Genomic DNA, 16,083 nt, shown 5'->3' on the forward strand with positions numbered 1-16,083 from the left:
GTAACAACCAGCCAGCTGTCGCATACCGACGCGCTGGTTTATTCGCGCGAGCCGATTGGCTGAAGTTGGAATTGTTGATCTCGGCACGCTCAGCTCCGCGAGCTCTCGCCAGCTGAGGTGCCCAGGAGAAAATGACATGACACACTGCTCGCAAAGGCAGCGCGCCACCGCTCGACGCTGCTTTGCCTGCAGTGTGTCACGGCCTTTACACCGGCGCCCGCAACTTCCCCACAAGGTCACCGCTGCCGCCCGTCGGCGCTCTGCCGCCCCGAGGCCGGGCCTCGTGGGAAATCCGGGCCTGCTCCCGTGCTCATCTCCTGGACTTTTGCAGAGTCTCTTCTATCCTCTGGATCTCCCTAACCCAACCTGTCCAGGTATCTCCTAATCTGTCCACTTTTTGGATTTATACTAAAAATGAATCTCTTCGGGGAATCCAATCCCTCCTCCAGACATAGATCTGCTCCTTCAATCAGCTCATCCCTCATAGTTATCACCTTCTGCATCACTTGTAGATTGTAAGCTCTCACGAGCAGGGTCCTTCTAACCCTTTTGTATGGTGTTGTATTCATTGTACCGTCACCTCTATAGAAATCCTGAATAATAACAATAATATTTTTAATGGCATTAACTCTTATATGAAATTTTATGGATTTGTTTTATGAGGGTGACAAGGTTTAGTGGGCAGGCATCCCTTAGCACGCATTTGTACTTGCTGCCTCTATGAGTGGGGTAAATCCTTACTCTTTTAGCCCCTTACATAGACCTCCTGTGGAGGTGGCCCAGCCAAGTTGTGATAGCAGCCTCCAACACCCCCCTCACAGCCTGCTGTCACTCCCTCCACCCTTGGTGACCCCTCACACCCTCCTCCCCTAAGCGGAGATGCAGCTCCAAACCACAACTCCCAGGATGCAGCGTGCCCTCCATTTCCGGTCAGTGGAGTCACACAGCAGGCATTGTGACGTGCAGAGGACTAGACGTTCTACGGTCAGCCCGGTGTTGTGTCTTATTCTGTTCCCCCATCAATGTGTGTTCCCTTAGCCACTCGGCTATTTCCGTAACTGCTCCTCCTCCCTTCAGCTGCATCTGAATCTACATAGACCCACCTCTGTACCGCCTCTCTTGAGGCTCCGGTTTCAAGTTAGTTTGAGATGACAGTGTGAACTCTTCCCAATGAGCTCGTCTGTCCCTCACATTCCTCCTCGGTCTTATGCTGGCTGCGATCTGCTCCATGTCCTCTTCTATTCTCCAGAGGATCAAACACAGGATTCAAAATACACATGTTTCTATTTATCTGTATCTGTGTGTGAATGAGAACTTTCCCAGGCACTTGTGTATAGAGTTTTCTTACTTTCTGCTAAATTCCAGACTGCTCATCATAGTTCGCTTATCATAGTTCGCTTATCATAGTCCGCTCATCATAGTCCGCTCATCATAGTCTGCTCATCATAGTCTGCTCATCATAGTCCGCACATCATAATCCGCCTTTCATAATCCCCACTGATCATCATAATCTGCACTGCTCATCATAATCCACTCATCATAGTCAGCTATCATAGTCCACTCATCATAGTCCGCACATCATTATCCGCTTATCATAATCCGCACAGCTCATCATAGTCCACACAGCTAATCACAGTCCGCACTGCTCATCATAATCCACTTATCATAATTCGCAAAGGTAATCATAGTCCACACAGCTCATCATAGACCACACATCATAATCCGCACCGCTCATCATAGTCCGCACTGCTCATCATAATCTGCTCATCTGAATCTGCACTGCTCATCATAATCTGCACTGATCATCATAGTCCGCACTGCTCATCATAATCTGCACTGATCAACATAATCTGCACTGCTCATCATAATTATGATGAGCAGTGCAGATTATGATGAGCAGATTATGATGAGCAGTGCGGACTGTGATGAATGGATTATAATGAGCAGTGCAGATTATGATGAGCAGTGCGGACTATGATGAATGGATTATGATGAGCAGTGCGGATTATAATGAGCAGTGCAGATTATGATGAGCAGTGCGGACTATGATGAATGGATTATGATGAGCAGTGCGGATTATAATGAGCAGTGCAGATTATGATGAGCAGTGCGGACTATGATGAATGGATTATGATGAGCAGTGCGGATTATGATGAGCGGACTATGATGTGCATGATTGTGATGATCAGTGGGGATTATGATGAGCAGTACAGATTATGATGTGCAGACTATGATGAAAGGATTATGAGCGGTGTGGATTATGATGAGCGGACTATGATGAGTGGACTATGATGAGCAGATTATGATGAGCGGACTATGATGAGCAGATTATGATGGGCGGACTATGATGAGGGGTGCGAATTATGATGAGCGGACTATGATGAGTGGATTATGATGAGCAGTGCAGACTATGATGAGCAGTGCGGATTATGATGAGCAGTGCAGATTATGATGAGCAGTGCGGATTATAATGAGCAGTGTGGATTATGATGAGGGGTGCGGATTATGATGAGTGGACTATGATGAGCAGTGCGGATTATGATGAGCAGTGCGGACTATGATGAATGGATTATGATGAGCAGTGCGGATTATAATGAGCAGTGTGGATTATGATGTGCGGTGCGGATTATGATGAGTGGACTATGATGAGCAGTGCGGATTATGATGAGCAGTGCGGACTATGATGAATGGATTATGATGAGCAGTGCGGATTATAATGAGCAGTGTGGATTATGATGTGCGGTGCGGATTATGATGAGTGGACTATGATGAGCAGTGCGGATTATGATGAGCAGTGCGGACTATGATGAATGGATTATGATGAGCAGTGCGGATTATAATGAGCAGTGTGGATTATGATGTGCGGTGCGGATTATGATGAGTGGACTATGATGAGCAGTGCGGATTATGATGAGCAGTGCGGACTATGATGAATGGATTATGATGAGCAGTGCGGATTATAATGAGCAGTGTGGATTATGATGTGCGGTGCGGATTATGATGAGTGGACTATGATGAGCAGTGCGGATTATGATGAGCAGTGCGGACTATGATGAATGGATTATGATGAGCAGTGCGGATTATAATGAGCAGTGTGGATTATGATGTGCGGTGCGGATTATGATGAGTGGACTATGATGAGCAGTGCGGATTATGATGAGCAGTGCGGACTATGATGAATGGATTATGATGAGCAGTGCGGATTATAATGAGCAGTGTGGATTATGATGTGCGGTGCGGATTATGATGAGTGGACTATGATGAGCAGTGCGGATTATGATGAGCAGTGCGGACTATGATGAATGGATTATGATGAGCAGTGCGGATTATAATGAGCAGTGTGGATTATGATGTGCGGTGCGGATTATGATGAGTGGACTATGATGAGCAGTGCGGATTATGATGAGCAGTGCGGACTATGATGAATGGATTATGATGAGCAGTGCGGATTATAATGAGCAGTGTGGATTATGATGTGCGGTGCGGATTATGATGAGTGGACTATGATGAGCAGTGCGGATTATGATGAGCAGTGCGGACTATGATGAATGGATTATGATGAGCAGTGCGGATTATAATGAGCAGTGTGGATTATGATGTGCGGTGCGGATTATGATGAGTGGACTATGATGAGCAGATTATGATGAGCGGACTATGATGAGGGGTGCGAATTATGATGAGCGGATTATGAGCGGTGCGGACTATGAGCGGTGCGGATTAGGATGAGCGGACTATGATGAGCAGATTATGATGAGCGGACTATGATGAGCGGACTATGATGAGGGGTGCGAATTATGATGAGCGGAGTATGAGCGGTGCGGATTATGATGAGCGGACTATGATGAGCGGACTATGATGAGGGGTGCGGATTATGAGCGGTGCTGATTATGATGAGCGGACTATGATGAGCTGACTATGATGAGGGGTGTGGAATTTAGCAGAAAGTGAGAAAACTCTATACACAAATGCGCCTGTGTTAAGTTCTCATTCACACACATATACAGATAAATAGAAACATGTGTATTTTGAATCCTGTGTTTGATCCTCTGGAGAATAGAAGAGGACATGGAGAAGATCGCAGCCAGCATAAGACTGTGGAGGAATGTGTGTGAGGGACAGACAATCCCATTGGGCATAGTTCAGCGATCGCATCGCACACACTGTCATCTCTAACTAACTTGAAACCGGAGCCTCGAGAGAGAGAGAGAGGCAGGACAGAGGCGGGTCTATGTAGATTCAGATGCAGCTGAAGGGAGGAGGAGCATTTACGGAAATAGCCGAGCGGCTAAGGGAACACAGATCGAGGGGGGAACAGAATTCGACACAACACCGGGCTTCATGTGAGTAATGTGGAGCTCCCGGGGGAAGAGGGGGGAGCTGGGAGGCAGCTCTCCTCATCCTTGGTCCAACGGAATGAGCGGCTCCGGGGCGGTGTGCGCTTGGAATATAGCTCCCCGGGTGACATTCTGGAGGGGGTTGGAGGGTGCCCTTTCATATTGGTTCCTCCTGGTGTTGTTCCACCCATAATAAGGTTCCTACACGATTGCTACTTTAGGGTGGAGAAGAGCATTGGCAAGCTGATCCTCCAGGTAGTGGGGAAACCTTCAATGAGTTCCTCTATAGAATTGTCATCTGGAGCTGCAGTGTGCATGCTTGATATTGCCTCCCCCTCCTCCTAGTAAGAGTGCTCTGGGAATTGTGTCCCCCATACAATAGCTCTGGAAGTTTAGCCCATATTTATTGGTTCCTCTTGGAGGGTGGTCTGCCTTAAATGTTATTACTTTGTTTACAGGGTGAGGAAAATATCCTTAAAGCTTTGTTCCCGTGCTGTATGTGTACCCTAAATTAGGTTCCTCCGTGGCATTTCTTTTGTAGGGCCGGAATTTGTAAAATCCGCAATTCCAGTCAAAATTCCGATTTAATAGTGGAAAGAATTGGGAACAAGGGTGTGTGGGGATTACAAAAATAAAAATCTACTTGTCGAAGGACTAAAGCGGGGGCCCAATATACTTGTCCCTCATGACAATCTACGGATTACACAAAATAGTTTTAACCAAGATGGTATTTAACCGTGCTAAGAAGCGCTTCTTATTGGTCAGCATGGTCACCTGACCACGCTGATCAACAATGGCAAGCAAAATTTAAAATGACTAGCTTAAGGCTACGCTGGCGGCAGTATGAGGTACAGATAGTACACCTGTACCAGCAGAAGGGGAAGGACCGATCGCCAAAAGGTAGGTATATCAGGAGGGAGAGGGGGCCAGATTTGAGCAGGTAATTGTATTTTCCCAAATTATTTGGGCACTTACACTTTAATGCACATTGTGCGTGTTAGAGAGCGCTGCTGTCAGGGTACCACTATATGGCATGCAGTGGAATGGGGGGCAACACTCAGCGTACACACAATGCCCATTTGCAAGCAGATGGCGGGGGGCAATGGGGTTCGTTTTTATTATTATTTATTTTATTTTTTAATAAAATTTTCTATATTTTACACGTCGGGTAAAAAGACACCGAACATGCCAAGCCTTAAAATTGTGCACGCGTGCGAAACCTCGAAAAACGACATTACCCAAAATTGGCCATAGGCGATGCTTTAAAAGCTTTTACCGCTCATCAGTTTAGTGTTATCAGTGATTGATGGCCGTAAAATGATTGCTCTCACCCTGATGTTCGCGGAAATATGTAATGTGTGTAGCGCAATTGTCGTTTTCGCGCATCTGACGCATATTTACGTTTATATGTGCGTAAATGTGGGGGTGGGGGACTTAAACCTTTTTTTTTTTTTTTTTACTTTTTTATATGTGACTTTTTTTTTTTTACTTTTTTATTTATATTTTACACTTATTGTTATTGCTATCACATGGGGGGATAACAATCCCCCTATATAATAGCAAAGGCACAGTGACAGGTCCTCTTTATGGAGACATTAGGGGTCTCTAGGACCCCTAATGTCACCTGGGGACCCCAAAAGAAGCTGATGAAGCTGAGATCTGCTTCATCAGCTTCTTCTCTCTGGCTATAGCAGCCAGATGACTGACAGGGGAATGCAGAAGTGATGTAATACACATCACTTCTGCATTCAGACTTCGGAGGGAGATCAGCAAGGAGGAAGATGCTGATCTCCCTCCCATCTTCCTCCTGACACCCTCCCGATCCGGTCCCGGGCTGCAGATGGGATAGAAGGTGAGGGGTCAGGAGGGGGGGCACTCCAGGCGGCGGCTGCGGCACTCGATGGGTCGGGGGGAAGGCAAATCGTAACATACAACCAATTGACGGCTATAGAGCCGCTGACTGGTTGTATGTGAAACAGCCGGTAACGGCTGTAAAGAACGGGCAAGCTTTTTCCTGCGCACGCAGGGAAAAAATGACGGAAACCCGCGAATGTGAGCCTGCCGTCGGGCAGACGGCAAGCAGTTAAATTTTGTTTTTTTCACTCTTTAATTAGTTTTTTATTTATTTATTTTTTCTAAATCACTTTTTTCCATTATTTTGGAAATTATTATTTACATGCATGTAAACATTACACGTTTGTGGCATGCACACGGAGCACTTTTTACACAGGACCTTCTAGCAGAAGCTGGCAGTAAGATCCTGCGTAAATACAGCATATAGCACAAAGGTGCCCTATCAGTTTCTAGGTAGCTCGAGCCACCTGCATCCTAGCAAGGAAGAACGCTAGACGGCTCTGGGTACTAGTTGCTGTATTTTTATATGGTTGCCTGCATGAGCCCTAAATGCATGCACATGCATATGTGCGTACACATGTAAATTTGAGCTAGAGGAAGCTGTCCGGACCACCTGCTTTTCCTGACAAGTAGCCGCAGCTGCACCAGGTTTGATATGAAACATGGTCATGTTCCCCCACCCCTTCACTTACCTAAATTGCAGAGTGCTTTTCCCTGCAGCCTTCTGTCTATGTATACATTAGATGGGGCTGTGTGTGGCTTCACTTGCACAGCCACCTAATCCATTCACAGGATCGGTGAATGGAATGACAAGACCCATCTGCCACCACAATAGAGGGAGTCGTAGGTCTCAATGGAGCACAAGAGCCGTGCCGTCACCACACTCGCAGTCCAATGATTGCTTCCTCAAACCTTATAATAGAAGGTTTGTAACTCCATGTACACTATATTGGCAAAAGTATTGGGACGCCTTTACACGCACATGAACTCTAATGGCATCCCAGTCTTAGTCCGTAGGGTTCAGTATAGAGCTGCAGCTAACGATTATTTTCAAAATCGATTAGTTAGCCGATTATTACGTTCGATTAATCGGTTAATCGGATATAACATAAAATACATTTTTAAAAACGGCTCCATTGATGGGACTACTAGTTTGTATTGAGATTGCAGTCCATCACAGGAGCAAGCTTGGAGCGGTGGAAGTAAAAAAAGAAAAAAAAAAGTGTGGTGTGCAATATAGTGAAATGAAAAGTTTAAAATTATACAGCAATCAATGCAGAATGGCACCGGCTATAGAGGACTATAAAAACCCAGCAATAGTACATTATACAGCGCAATGCAGAATACCACTAGCTATAGAGGAGTACAACACCCATCAGTAGCACATTATACATCACAATGCAGAATTCCGCCAGCTATAGAGGAATACAACAAATCCCAGCAATAGTACATTATACAGCACAATGCAGAATTTCGCCAGCTATAGAGGAATACAACAAATCCCAGCAATAGTACATTATAGCTGGCGGTATTCTGCATTGTGATGTATAATGTGCTACTGATGGGTGTTGTACTCCTCTATAGCTAGTGGTATTCTGCATTGCGCTGTATAATGTATTATTCCTTGATTTGTAGTCCTCTATACAGCGCAATGCAGAATACCACCAGCTATAGAGGAGTACAACAAGGACTGCAGACAGTTGGCGACTTCTGCGTTTCAGCATGCGCTGACCCCGCTCTATCATTTTACGTGGCCTAGGACTTCGTGGCTGAGTTGCTGTTGTTCCCAGTTGGTTCCACTTTGTTATATTACCACTAACAGGTGACCACGGAATATTTAGTAGCAAGGAAATGTCACGGATGGATTTATTGCACAAGTGACAACCTATCACGGTACCACGGTTGTAGTCACTGAGCTCCTGAGAGCGACCCATTCTTTCACAAATGTTTGTAGAAGCGTCTGCATGCCGAGGTGCTTGATTTTATACACCTGTGGCCATGGAGGGGATTGGAACAACTAAATCCAATGTTTTGGAGGGGGAGGGGCCCAATACTTCTGGCAATATAGTGTAGCATAGCATTAATATAGGGAACCAGAAACACAGCCACAGTGTTACATGACTTTGTTTTTACTGTTTAAAATATTAATCCCAGCAGGGAGTATTCAGACCCGAGAACTTTCCACAGAGATCTCACCGATATAGTCCCAGCGAGATAGATAGACATAGAAACACTGGAATATAAGTTTAGTGTAGCCTGTCCCTTGGTATTACTATCTTGCAACCAAATATAAAATGCAGGCTTTTCACAGCCCTTCGATGGAGACTGCAGCCTCTTTTCACTTGATTCTGTGCAATCTGGGTCCTATGCTCCTTTGTGTGTACTTGGGTAAGGTTGCAAGAGCTGACCAACGAGTACAAAGTTGAGGGCTCCCCTGGAGACCCCAGATTCAGGGGAGGAAGGAACCTGAGGGCCACAATCCTCCCCTAGACTTCAGGGTAGGCCCGAAGACCCACACCCACACAAAAATAAAGTGAAAGGTGCACATGCAGTGAAAAAAATAATTTAGAGTGCCAATGTGAATACAATGGCTAGGCCTTGCGGCCCGGTAATAAAAATGATCCCCGGTCTTAGCCGTAAGGCTGATCCCAAGAGGTGATGTGCAACAAAAGAAAAGGTGTCGTGCCAAAGTGCCTTTCGCAACAGGGGGGTCCCAAACCCAAAGTGCTCCTCGAGCACCCCTGGGTCACCACTCAAGGGGGCGTAAATACCACAGGCTTCCCAGACAAGGTAGACCCATCCAAATCAGGAGGAATTGGGTCCTGCTAGAACCCAGCGCTGAGAAGTACTCCTTACTCCCACTCTACAGGTGAAACTCGAATAATTAGAATATCGTGCAAAAGTAATTGCAGTAATTGCTGCAAAAGGGGCCCAAACCAAGTACTGAGTACATATGCATGCTTGTACTTTTCAGAGGTCCGATATTGTTCTATGTACAATCCTTGTTTTATTGATTGCATGTAATATTCTCATTTTTTGAGGTTGTGGATTTGGGGTTCTTGGGGTTTTCATGAGCTGTAAGCCATAATCATCACAATTATGACAAATCACGGCTTGAATTATCTTGCTTTGCATGTAATGAGTCTATCTCATATATTAGTTTCACCTTTTAAGTTGCATTAGTGAAATAAATGAACTTTGCACGATATTCTAATTATTCGAGTTTCACCTATATACGTGAGTGGATGCTCATTCGGTTTCCTCCCCATGGCCAGGACCTTTTAGGAACCCCCATCACCAGGCAGGTTACTTCCAGCCATAAGGCCAGTACACCGGCTCCTTTACCCTCCTGCAACTAATAAAAACAGATACTACACTTGATCTTAGCCAACAGGCTGGGAAGTGATATAAAGCAGCCTGTAGTGTACTAGCTCGCCCCTTCCAACCTCACTATATGTCTACAGGGTTGGCCCCCTATGCGCTAGGGGGGTGCCGGTTTTGGGGAGCAGGGGCTTACAGTGACCATATATAAAACGTTTGTCCCTCTACAACTGTAGTATGGTATCATTTATCATATTTGTATATGTTATTTTACAGAAGATCATGACTAACGGCTCAGCACTAAGGATGGACAAGGATCAGAGTCATGTAACTGAAAGGATATTGAAGCTCACCCTGGAGATCATCTACCTGCTGACCGGAGAGGTGAGGAGGATTCTAGGAGGATCGCATGACATCACTCTTATCTCTATTAATAAAACTCAAACCTTACTGGAGAGGTGAGGAGGATTCTGTGGGGATCATATGACATCACTCTTATTTTTATTAATAAAACACAGCTGACCAGAGAGGTGAGGAGGATGCTAGGAGGGTCACATGACGTCACTCTTATTTTTATTAATAAAACACAGCTGACCAGAGAGGTGAGGAGGATGCTAGGAGGGTCACATGACATTACTCTTATCCTTATTAATAAAACATGGAGCTGACCAGAGAGGTGAGGAGGATGCTAGGAGGGTCACATGACATTACTCTTATCCTTATTAATAAAACATGGAGCTGACCAGAGAGGTGAGGAGGATGCTAGGAGGTCACATGACATCACTCTTATCCTTATTAATAAAAAATGGAGCTGACCAGAGAGGTGAGGAGGATGTTAGGAGGGTCACATGACATCATTCTTATACTTATTAATAAAACACGGAGCTGACCAGAGAGGTGAGGAGGATGCTAGGAGGGTCACATGACATCACTCTTATCCTTATTAATAAAACATGGAGCTGACCAGAGAGGTGAGGAGGATGCTAGGAGGGTCACATGACATCACTCTTATCCTTATTAATAAAACATGGAGCTGACCAGAGAGGTGAGGAGGATGCTAGGAGGGTCACATGACATCACTCTTATCCTTATTAATAAAACATGGAGCTGACCAGAGAGGTGAGGAGGATGCTAGGAGGGTCACATGACATCACTCTTATCCTTATTAATAAAACATGGAGCTGACCAGAGAGGTGAGGAGGATGCTAGGAGGGTCACATGACATCACTCTTATCCTTATTAATAAAACATGGAGCTGACCAGAGAGGTGAGGAGGATGCTAGGAGGGTCACATGACATCACTCTTATCCTTATTAATAAAACATGGAGCTGACCAGAGAGGTGAGGAGGATGCTAGGAGGGTCACATGACATTACTCTTATCCTTATTAATAAAACACGGAGCTGACTGGAGAGGTGAGGAGGATGCTAGGAGGGTCACATGACATTACTCTTATCCTTATTAATAAAACACAGAGCTGACCAGAGAGGTGAGGAGGATGCTAGGAGGGTCACATGACATTACTCTTATCCTTATTAATAAAACACGGAGCTGACCAGAGAGGTGAGGAGGATGTTAGGAGGGTCACATGACATCACTCTTATCCTTATTAATAAAACATGGAGCTGACCAGAGAGGGGAGGAGGATGCTAGGAGGGTCACATGACATCACTCTTATCCTTATTAATAAAACATGGAGCTGACCAGAGAGGGGAGGAGGATGCTAGGAGGGTCACATGACATCACTCTTATCCTTATTAATAAAACATGGAGCTGACCAGAGAGGGGAGGAGGATGCTAGGAGGGTCACATGACATCACTCTTATCCTTATTAATAAAACATGGAGCTGACCAGAGAGGGGAGGAGGATGCTAGGAGGGTCACATGACATCACTCTTATCCTTATTAATAAAACATGGAGCTGACCAGAGAGGGGAGGAGGATGCTAGGAGGGTCACATGACATCACTCTTATCCTTATTAATAAAACATGGAGCTGACCAGAGAGGGGAGGAGGATGCTAGGAGGGTCACATGACATCACTCTTATCCTTATTAATAAAACATGGAGCTGACCAGAGAGGGGAGGAGGATGCTAGGAGGGTCACATGACATCACTCTTATCCTTATTAATAAAACATGGAGCTGACCAGAGAGGGGAGGAGGATGCTAGGAGGGTCACATGACATCACTCTTATCCTTATTAATAAAACATGGAGCTGACCAGAGAGGGGAGGAGGATGCTAGGAGGGTCACATGACATCACTCTTATCCTTATTAATAAAACATGGAGCTGACCAGAGAGGGGAGGAGGATGCTAGGAGGGTCACATGACATCACTCTTATCCTTATTAATAAAACATGGAGCTGACCAGAGAGGGGAGGAGGATGCTAGGAGGGTCACATGACATCACTCTTATCCTTATTAATAAAACATGGAGCTGACCAGAGAGGGGAGGAGGATGCTAGGAGGGTCACATGACATCACTCTTATCCTTATTAATAAAACATGGAGCTGACCAGAGAGGGGAGGAGGATGCTAGGAGGGTCACATGACATCACTCTTATCCTTATTAATAAAACATGGAGCTGACCAGAGAGGGGAGGAGGATGCTAGGAGGGTCACATGACATCACTCTTATCCTTATTAATAAAACATGGAGCTGACCAGAGAGGGGAGGAGGATGCTAGGAGGGTCACATGACATCACTCTTATCCTTAATTATATAACGATTAAGTTGGATTTCCATTTTGCCAGTGGGGATCTCCTTTGTACAATCCCTCCTAATCATTAGGTCTTAGTCCCATTTTGCCACTGGGGAATTCTGAAATGCACTTTCTCCTCTCTGTCTGACCCTTAGGTAAACTCACATTCCCCACCTCTACTGCCTTCTTGTCCAATCCCTACGGACTCCCCTGCACACCATCCTTGACTCCAGCACTCAGCATGCCACTCCTGCACACCACTCTCGACTCCCGCTCCTCTTCACACCATTACTGATTCCAGCAACCTGCTCCACCATCCGGTTCCCCCGTACACACCACTTTGGACTCCAACACCTGGCTCCTCCCACCATGCCATTTCCAAACTAGCACCCAATTTCTCCAGCACGCCACTCCTGAATCCAGTACCTGGCTCCCCTGCACGTTGTTACTGACTCCAGCACCCGGCTTTCTCAGCACGCCACTCCTGACTGCTGCATCCAGCTCCCGTAGCACCCTATTCCTGACCCCGGCATCCAGCTCCCCCAGTATGCCACTGGTGACTCAAGCACCAAACTCCCACAGCACACCAATCCCAGCTCCAGCACACAGCTCCCCAGCATGCCTCTCCCGACTTTAGCACCTGACTTCCCTTGCCCACTACTCCTGACTCTAGCATCCGGCTTCCCCAGCATGTCACAATGTGACTCAAGCACCTAGCAGACCATTCCCGACTCTAGCACACGGCTCCTGCACACCACTCCTGAATTCCACAGCTAGCTCCTCCTCAGATGTCTTTCGGCTCCAGCACCTGACTCCCCTGAACATCGCTTTCAGCTTTAGCATCCGCTTTTCCTAGCACACCACTTCCGATTCCAGCACCTGGTTACTCCTAACATCATACTCCCGTCTCCACCACCCAGCTTCCCTAACAAACTACCTGCAGCTTCCCTGTATATCACTTGCGGCTCTTCTGGAGTGGCAGGTCATGAGTGTGTGGAAAGTCACAAGTGGGCACACTGACTGGAGCCCCAATCAGGAGGGGGTACATCTGGACCTGAACACAGCAGCAACGTTAACCAGGGAATCACGGGCAGTAGAGAGTGTCAGATGAGAAGAAGCTGGGGCACATGGGACGGTCAAAGGCTCTCTTTCTCTGGACAGACTGCCATTTTCCTCTCTCACCATATAACACCACACCTTCCATCGCACCATAATCTCCCTACCACTACCACTATTTGGCAGCCCAGCAGCTAGACCCCTTTCAGCTCAGTTTTTCACACAAATCTCTCCCAACATCACACCAGTTAACAAAGCTGTGGCAGGTCCCGTCCCTTCAAACACCCCTTCTGCTAGCTTGTGCACATCTCTCCTGCGGCTTACTGTCCTTATCTGCCACATCCTTACTCATTTTTCTGCCTGTCCCCGGCTCAACACTGTTGCCAGGACATCCTTGCTATAGTGCTGTGAGAAGACCAATGGCAGGAAAGCTCAAGGACATAGCAGCCTTCACCACCCTCATCTGTGCCTTCACTCACACCTCAATCACCCAGCCACTCCTCCATCAAAAGCAATCCCCTCCCTGTGCACTCACCTCGATCCTCTATCTTTCCCTCTACAAACATAAATCACCCGCATCACAAACCTAGCTCCTCTGGCCACCTCACCACCGACACTGACCCACTCCTGCCACACACCTCGGTGCCTTGGGCACAACGCTTCCAGAATGACATCCCCACACCTGCACACTCTCTCTGCTGAAAACCTCAACAACCACTCGCACACCTTCACCCCCTGGCCACCTCACCACCAACATGAAATCCCCCACCCTTCTCACACTACACTCACCTGCCCACCCTGCTACCAACTTTTACACCTCCCTCACCCTCTTCTTCTGCACATACTGCCCCCTACCATATCTTCTGCTATCCACTCTTGCACATACTGCCTGCCATCAATCCTCCCACACTTTTAATCCTCCACACATTGTCCATGTATGATCTTTTGCACCCTTCTTTTACTACCTGTACCTGCCAGCACCCCAAACCTATAAAAGAAGAGAAGGCAGCTCACAATCTTTCCTGCAGCCAACTCTTCTTAGCTCCTGTAACTGCACTGTCCCCTACTGCCAGCCCTCAGCTTCCCGTCATCTCCAAAACATACTTGCTATATGTGTGAGACCCTCTTGTGTGAAGGAGGATCCAGATACCTGATAGAAGCCTCAACAACCTCATCTTCCCTTGTTCCTCTCCCCTCTCACACAGACCCCAATGCCCTGGCAACCCCTCCACTGTCATCACCCCCAATACTTTGCACACACCTCGATCCCCTGGATTTTGCCTATTCTGAAACAGCCATACTTTTGCTAGTCTCAATTAATAGAACAAAGTTTGGAGAGAAGAGAAGGATTCTGTGAATGACAATGTTATCTCTACTAAACTGACTAAGCTTTAGAGGAAACTAATTATGAACTGAATAGATTTGCTTTATGATGATGGGTTCCCCCCATTATATAGGACTATACAGTGGTCAAGAGATTCAAGGAAGAGGGCACAGGCAGCAAGAATCCCTCTGTGTCTGGAGGATTGAGCATCACAGAGTGTCCACCCCGCTCCCTGATATCAAAGAGAAGCAACGGCAAGAAGATTCTGGAAGTTACCAACAAGATCATTAAGCTGCTGACAGAAGAGGTGAGCCCTGCTGGGAATTGTGGCAATATTATGCAGCCAATAATGCGCCTGTGTAATTGTGTGCGTCAGGTTCCTACAAGGCATTGAAATATCAGTATTTGTTTTCTCCATTGAGCAGTGGGAATATTTAGAAGAAAACAAAGATATCTACAATGACGTCATGATGGATGAAGATCAATCCCTTAAAGAAACAAAGAAAGAGGAACAAGAGTCCGATGAATCCTCAGGTAAGGACTCAACCGCTGTGTTTGTTCCCTACAAGAAACATTATTAGTGAGCTGCTGATGTGGCCTAGAAATTATTGAAACTGTGCTATAGTCCATTCACATTTAAACTTATATTTTTACACTACCTCCCTGCCAAACTCATTCGGAATTTCACAGTGCCGCTGTTGGTACTTAGAATAGACCTACACTGTTAACAGCACGCACTTCCCCATCCTGTCTTGTATAGTAACACACAGTGAAAGGCAGCCATATAGCTTACCTTTTCCGAAGAAACCATTCGTCTGCTATCCCTGTCGGCAGTCATGTGACCAGTCACATTAGTCACATGATTTTAGCCATAGGGGAAGACCACTGTTCAAGGACAGTAGCCAGCTGACCGGCCCTGCCTGAGTCTCCACCCCTTTAATGGACATCACTGACTATTTGGACTGTATTACGGTGAAGCTTGAACCTGTCACGAGAGAAACAGAGACTGCCATAGGTGACCGCATCTGAAAAACATAGCCAGCAGGTCTGTAGAACTGCCAGACAGCATTTTAGAATAGGAGGTCCGGGATGGCAGCCCCTGTATTTCTCTTAAGAAAGCTGCAAGCTTTGCATTGGATTTACAAATGGCCTCTCCAGAATACACATTATACAGGTAACATCATGTAGTTTTAGCAAGTAGTGGCACATTGTTTACTGACAGTGTTTTATAAGATAGAACAGATTGCTTTTTTGTCTCTTTATGTATTCAACTATTATTATTAAGCTTCGAATTTAGTAAGGAGTGCATCAAAGAACACCCAGCTTTGTCTTGTTTTCTCAGACACGCTCCAACGTTTAAAGTAACCCTCTTGCCGGAGGAAAAGGTGATGAGTGTGGGAGACAGCTATATTGAAGTGTTCCAGATGCCGCTGCTAACTGACTCTTCTGGATGTGTCAAGTTGCATGCCCCCCCCCCCTCGCTCGGGGCG

The 16,083-nt window shown here is 46.3% G+C and overlaps 1 protein-coding gene across 1 annotated transcript in view; it reads left to right on the forward strand.

Moving 5' to 3' along the window:
• Nucleotides 1-953: 953 nt before the first annotated feature.
• Nucleotides 954-16,083, forward strand: part of LOC108800697 (oocyte zinc finger protein XlCOF29-like) — a 21,378-nt gene continuing 6,248 nt past the window's right edge. The window contains exons 1-5 of the mRNA XM_018572687.1: nucleotides 954-990; nucleotides 4,328-4,340; nucleotides 9,786-9,893; nucleotides 14,727-14,900; nucleotides 15,019-15,127. Coding sequence (XP_018428189.1) covers nucleotides 9,792-9,893; nucleotides 14,727-14,900; nucleotides 15,019-15,127 — 385 coding nt within the window. The 5' untranslated portion in view covers nucleotides 954-990; nucleotides 4,328-4,340; nucleotides 9,786-9,791. The remainder of the gene's footprint in view (nucleotides 991-4,327; nucleotides 4,341-9,785; nucleotides 9,894-14,726; nucleotides 14,901-15,018; nucleotides 15,128-16,083) is intronic.

Source organism: Nanorana parkeri, unplaced genomic scaffold (assembly GCF_000935625.1).
Source record: "Nanorana parkeri isolate BGI_ZX_2015 unplaced genomic scaffold, ASM93562v1 scaffold2106, whole genome shotgun sequence".
NCBI lineage: Eukaryota > Metazoa > Chordata > Amphibia > Anura > Dicroglossidae > Nanorana > Nanorana parkeri.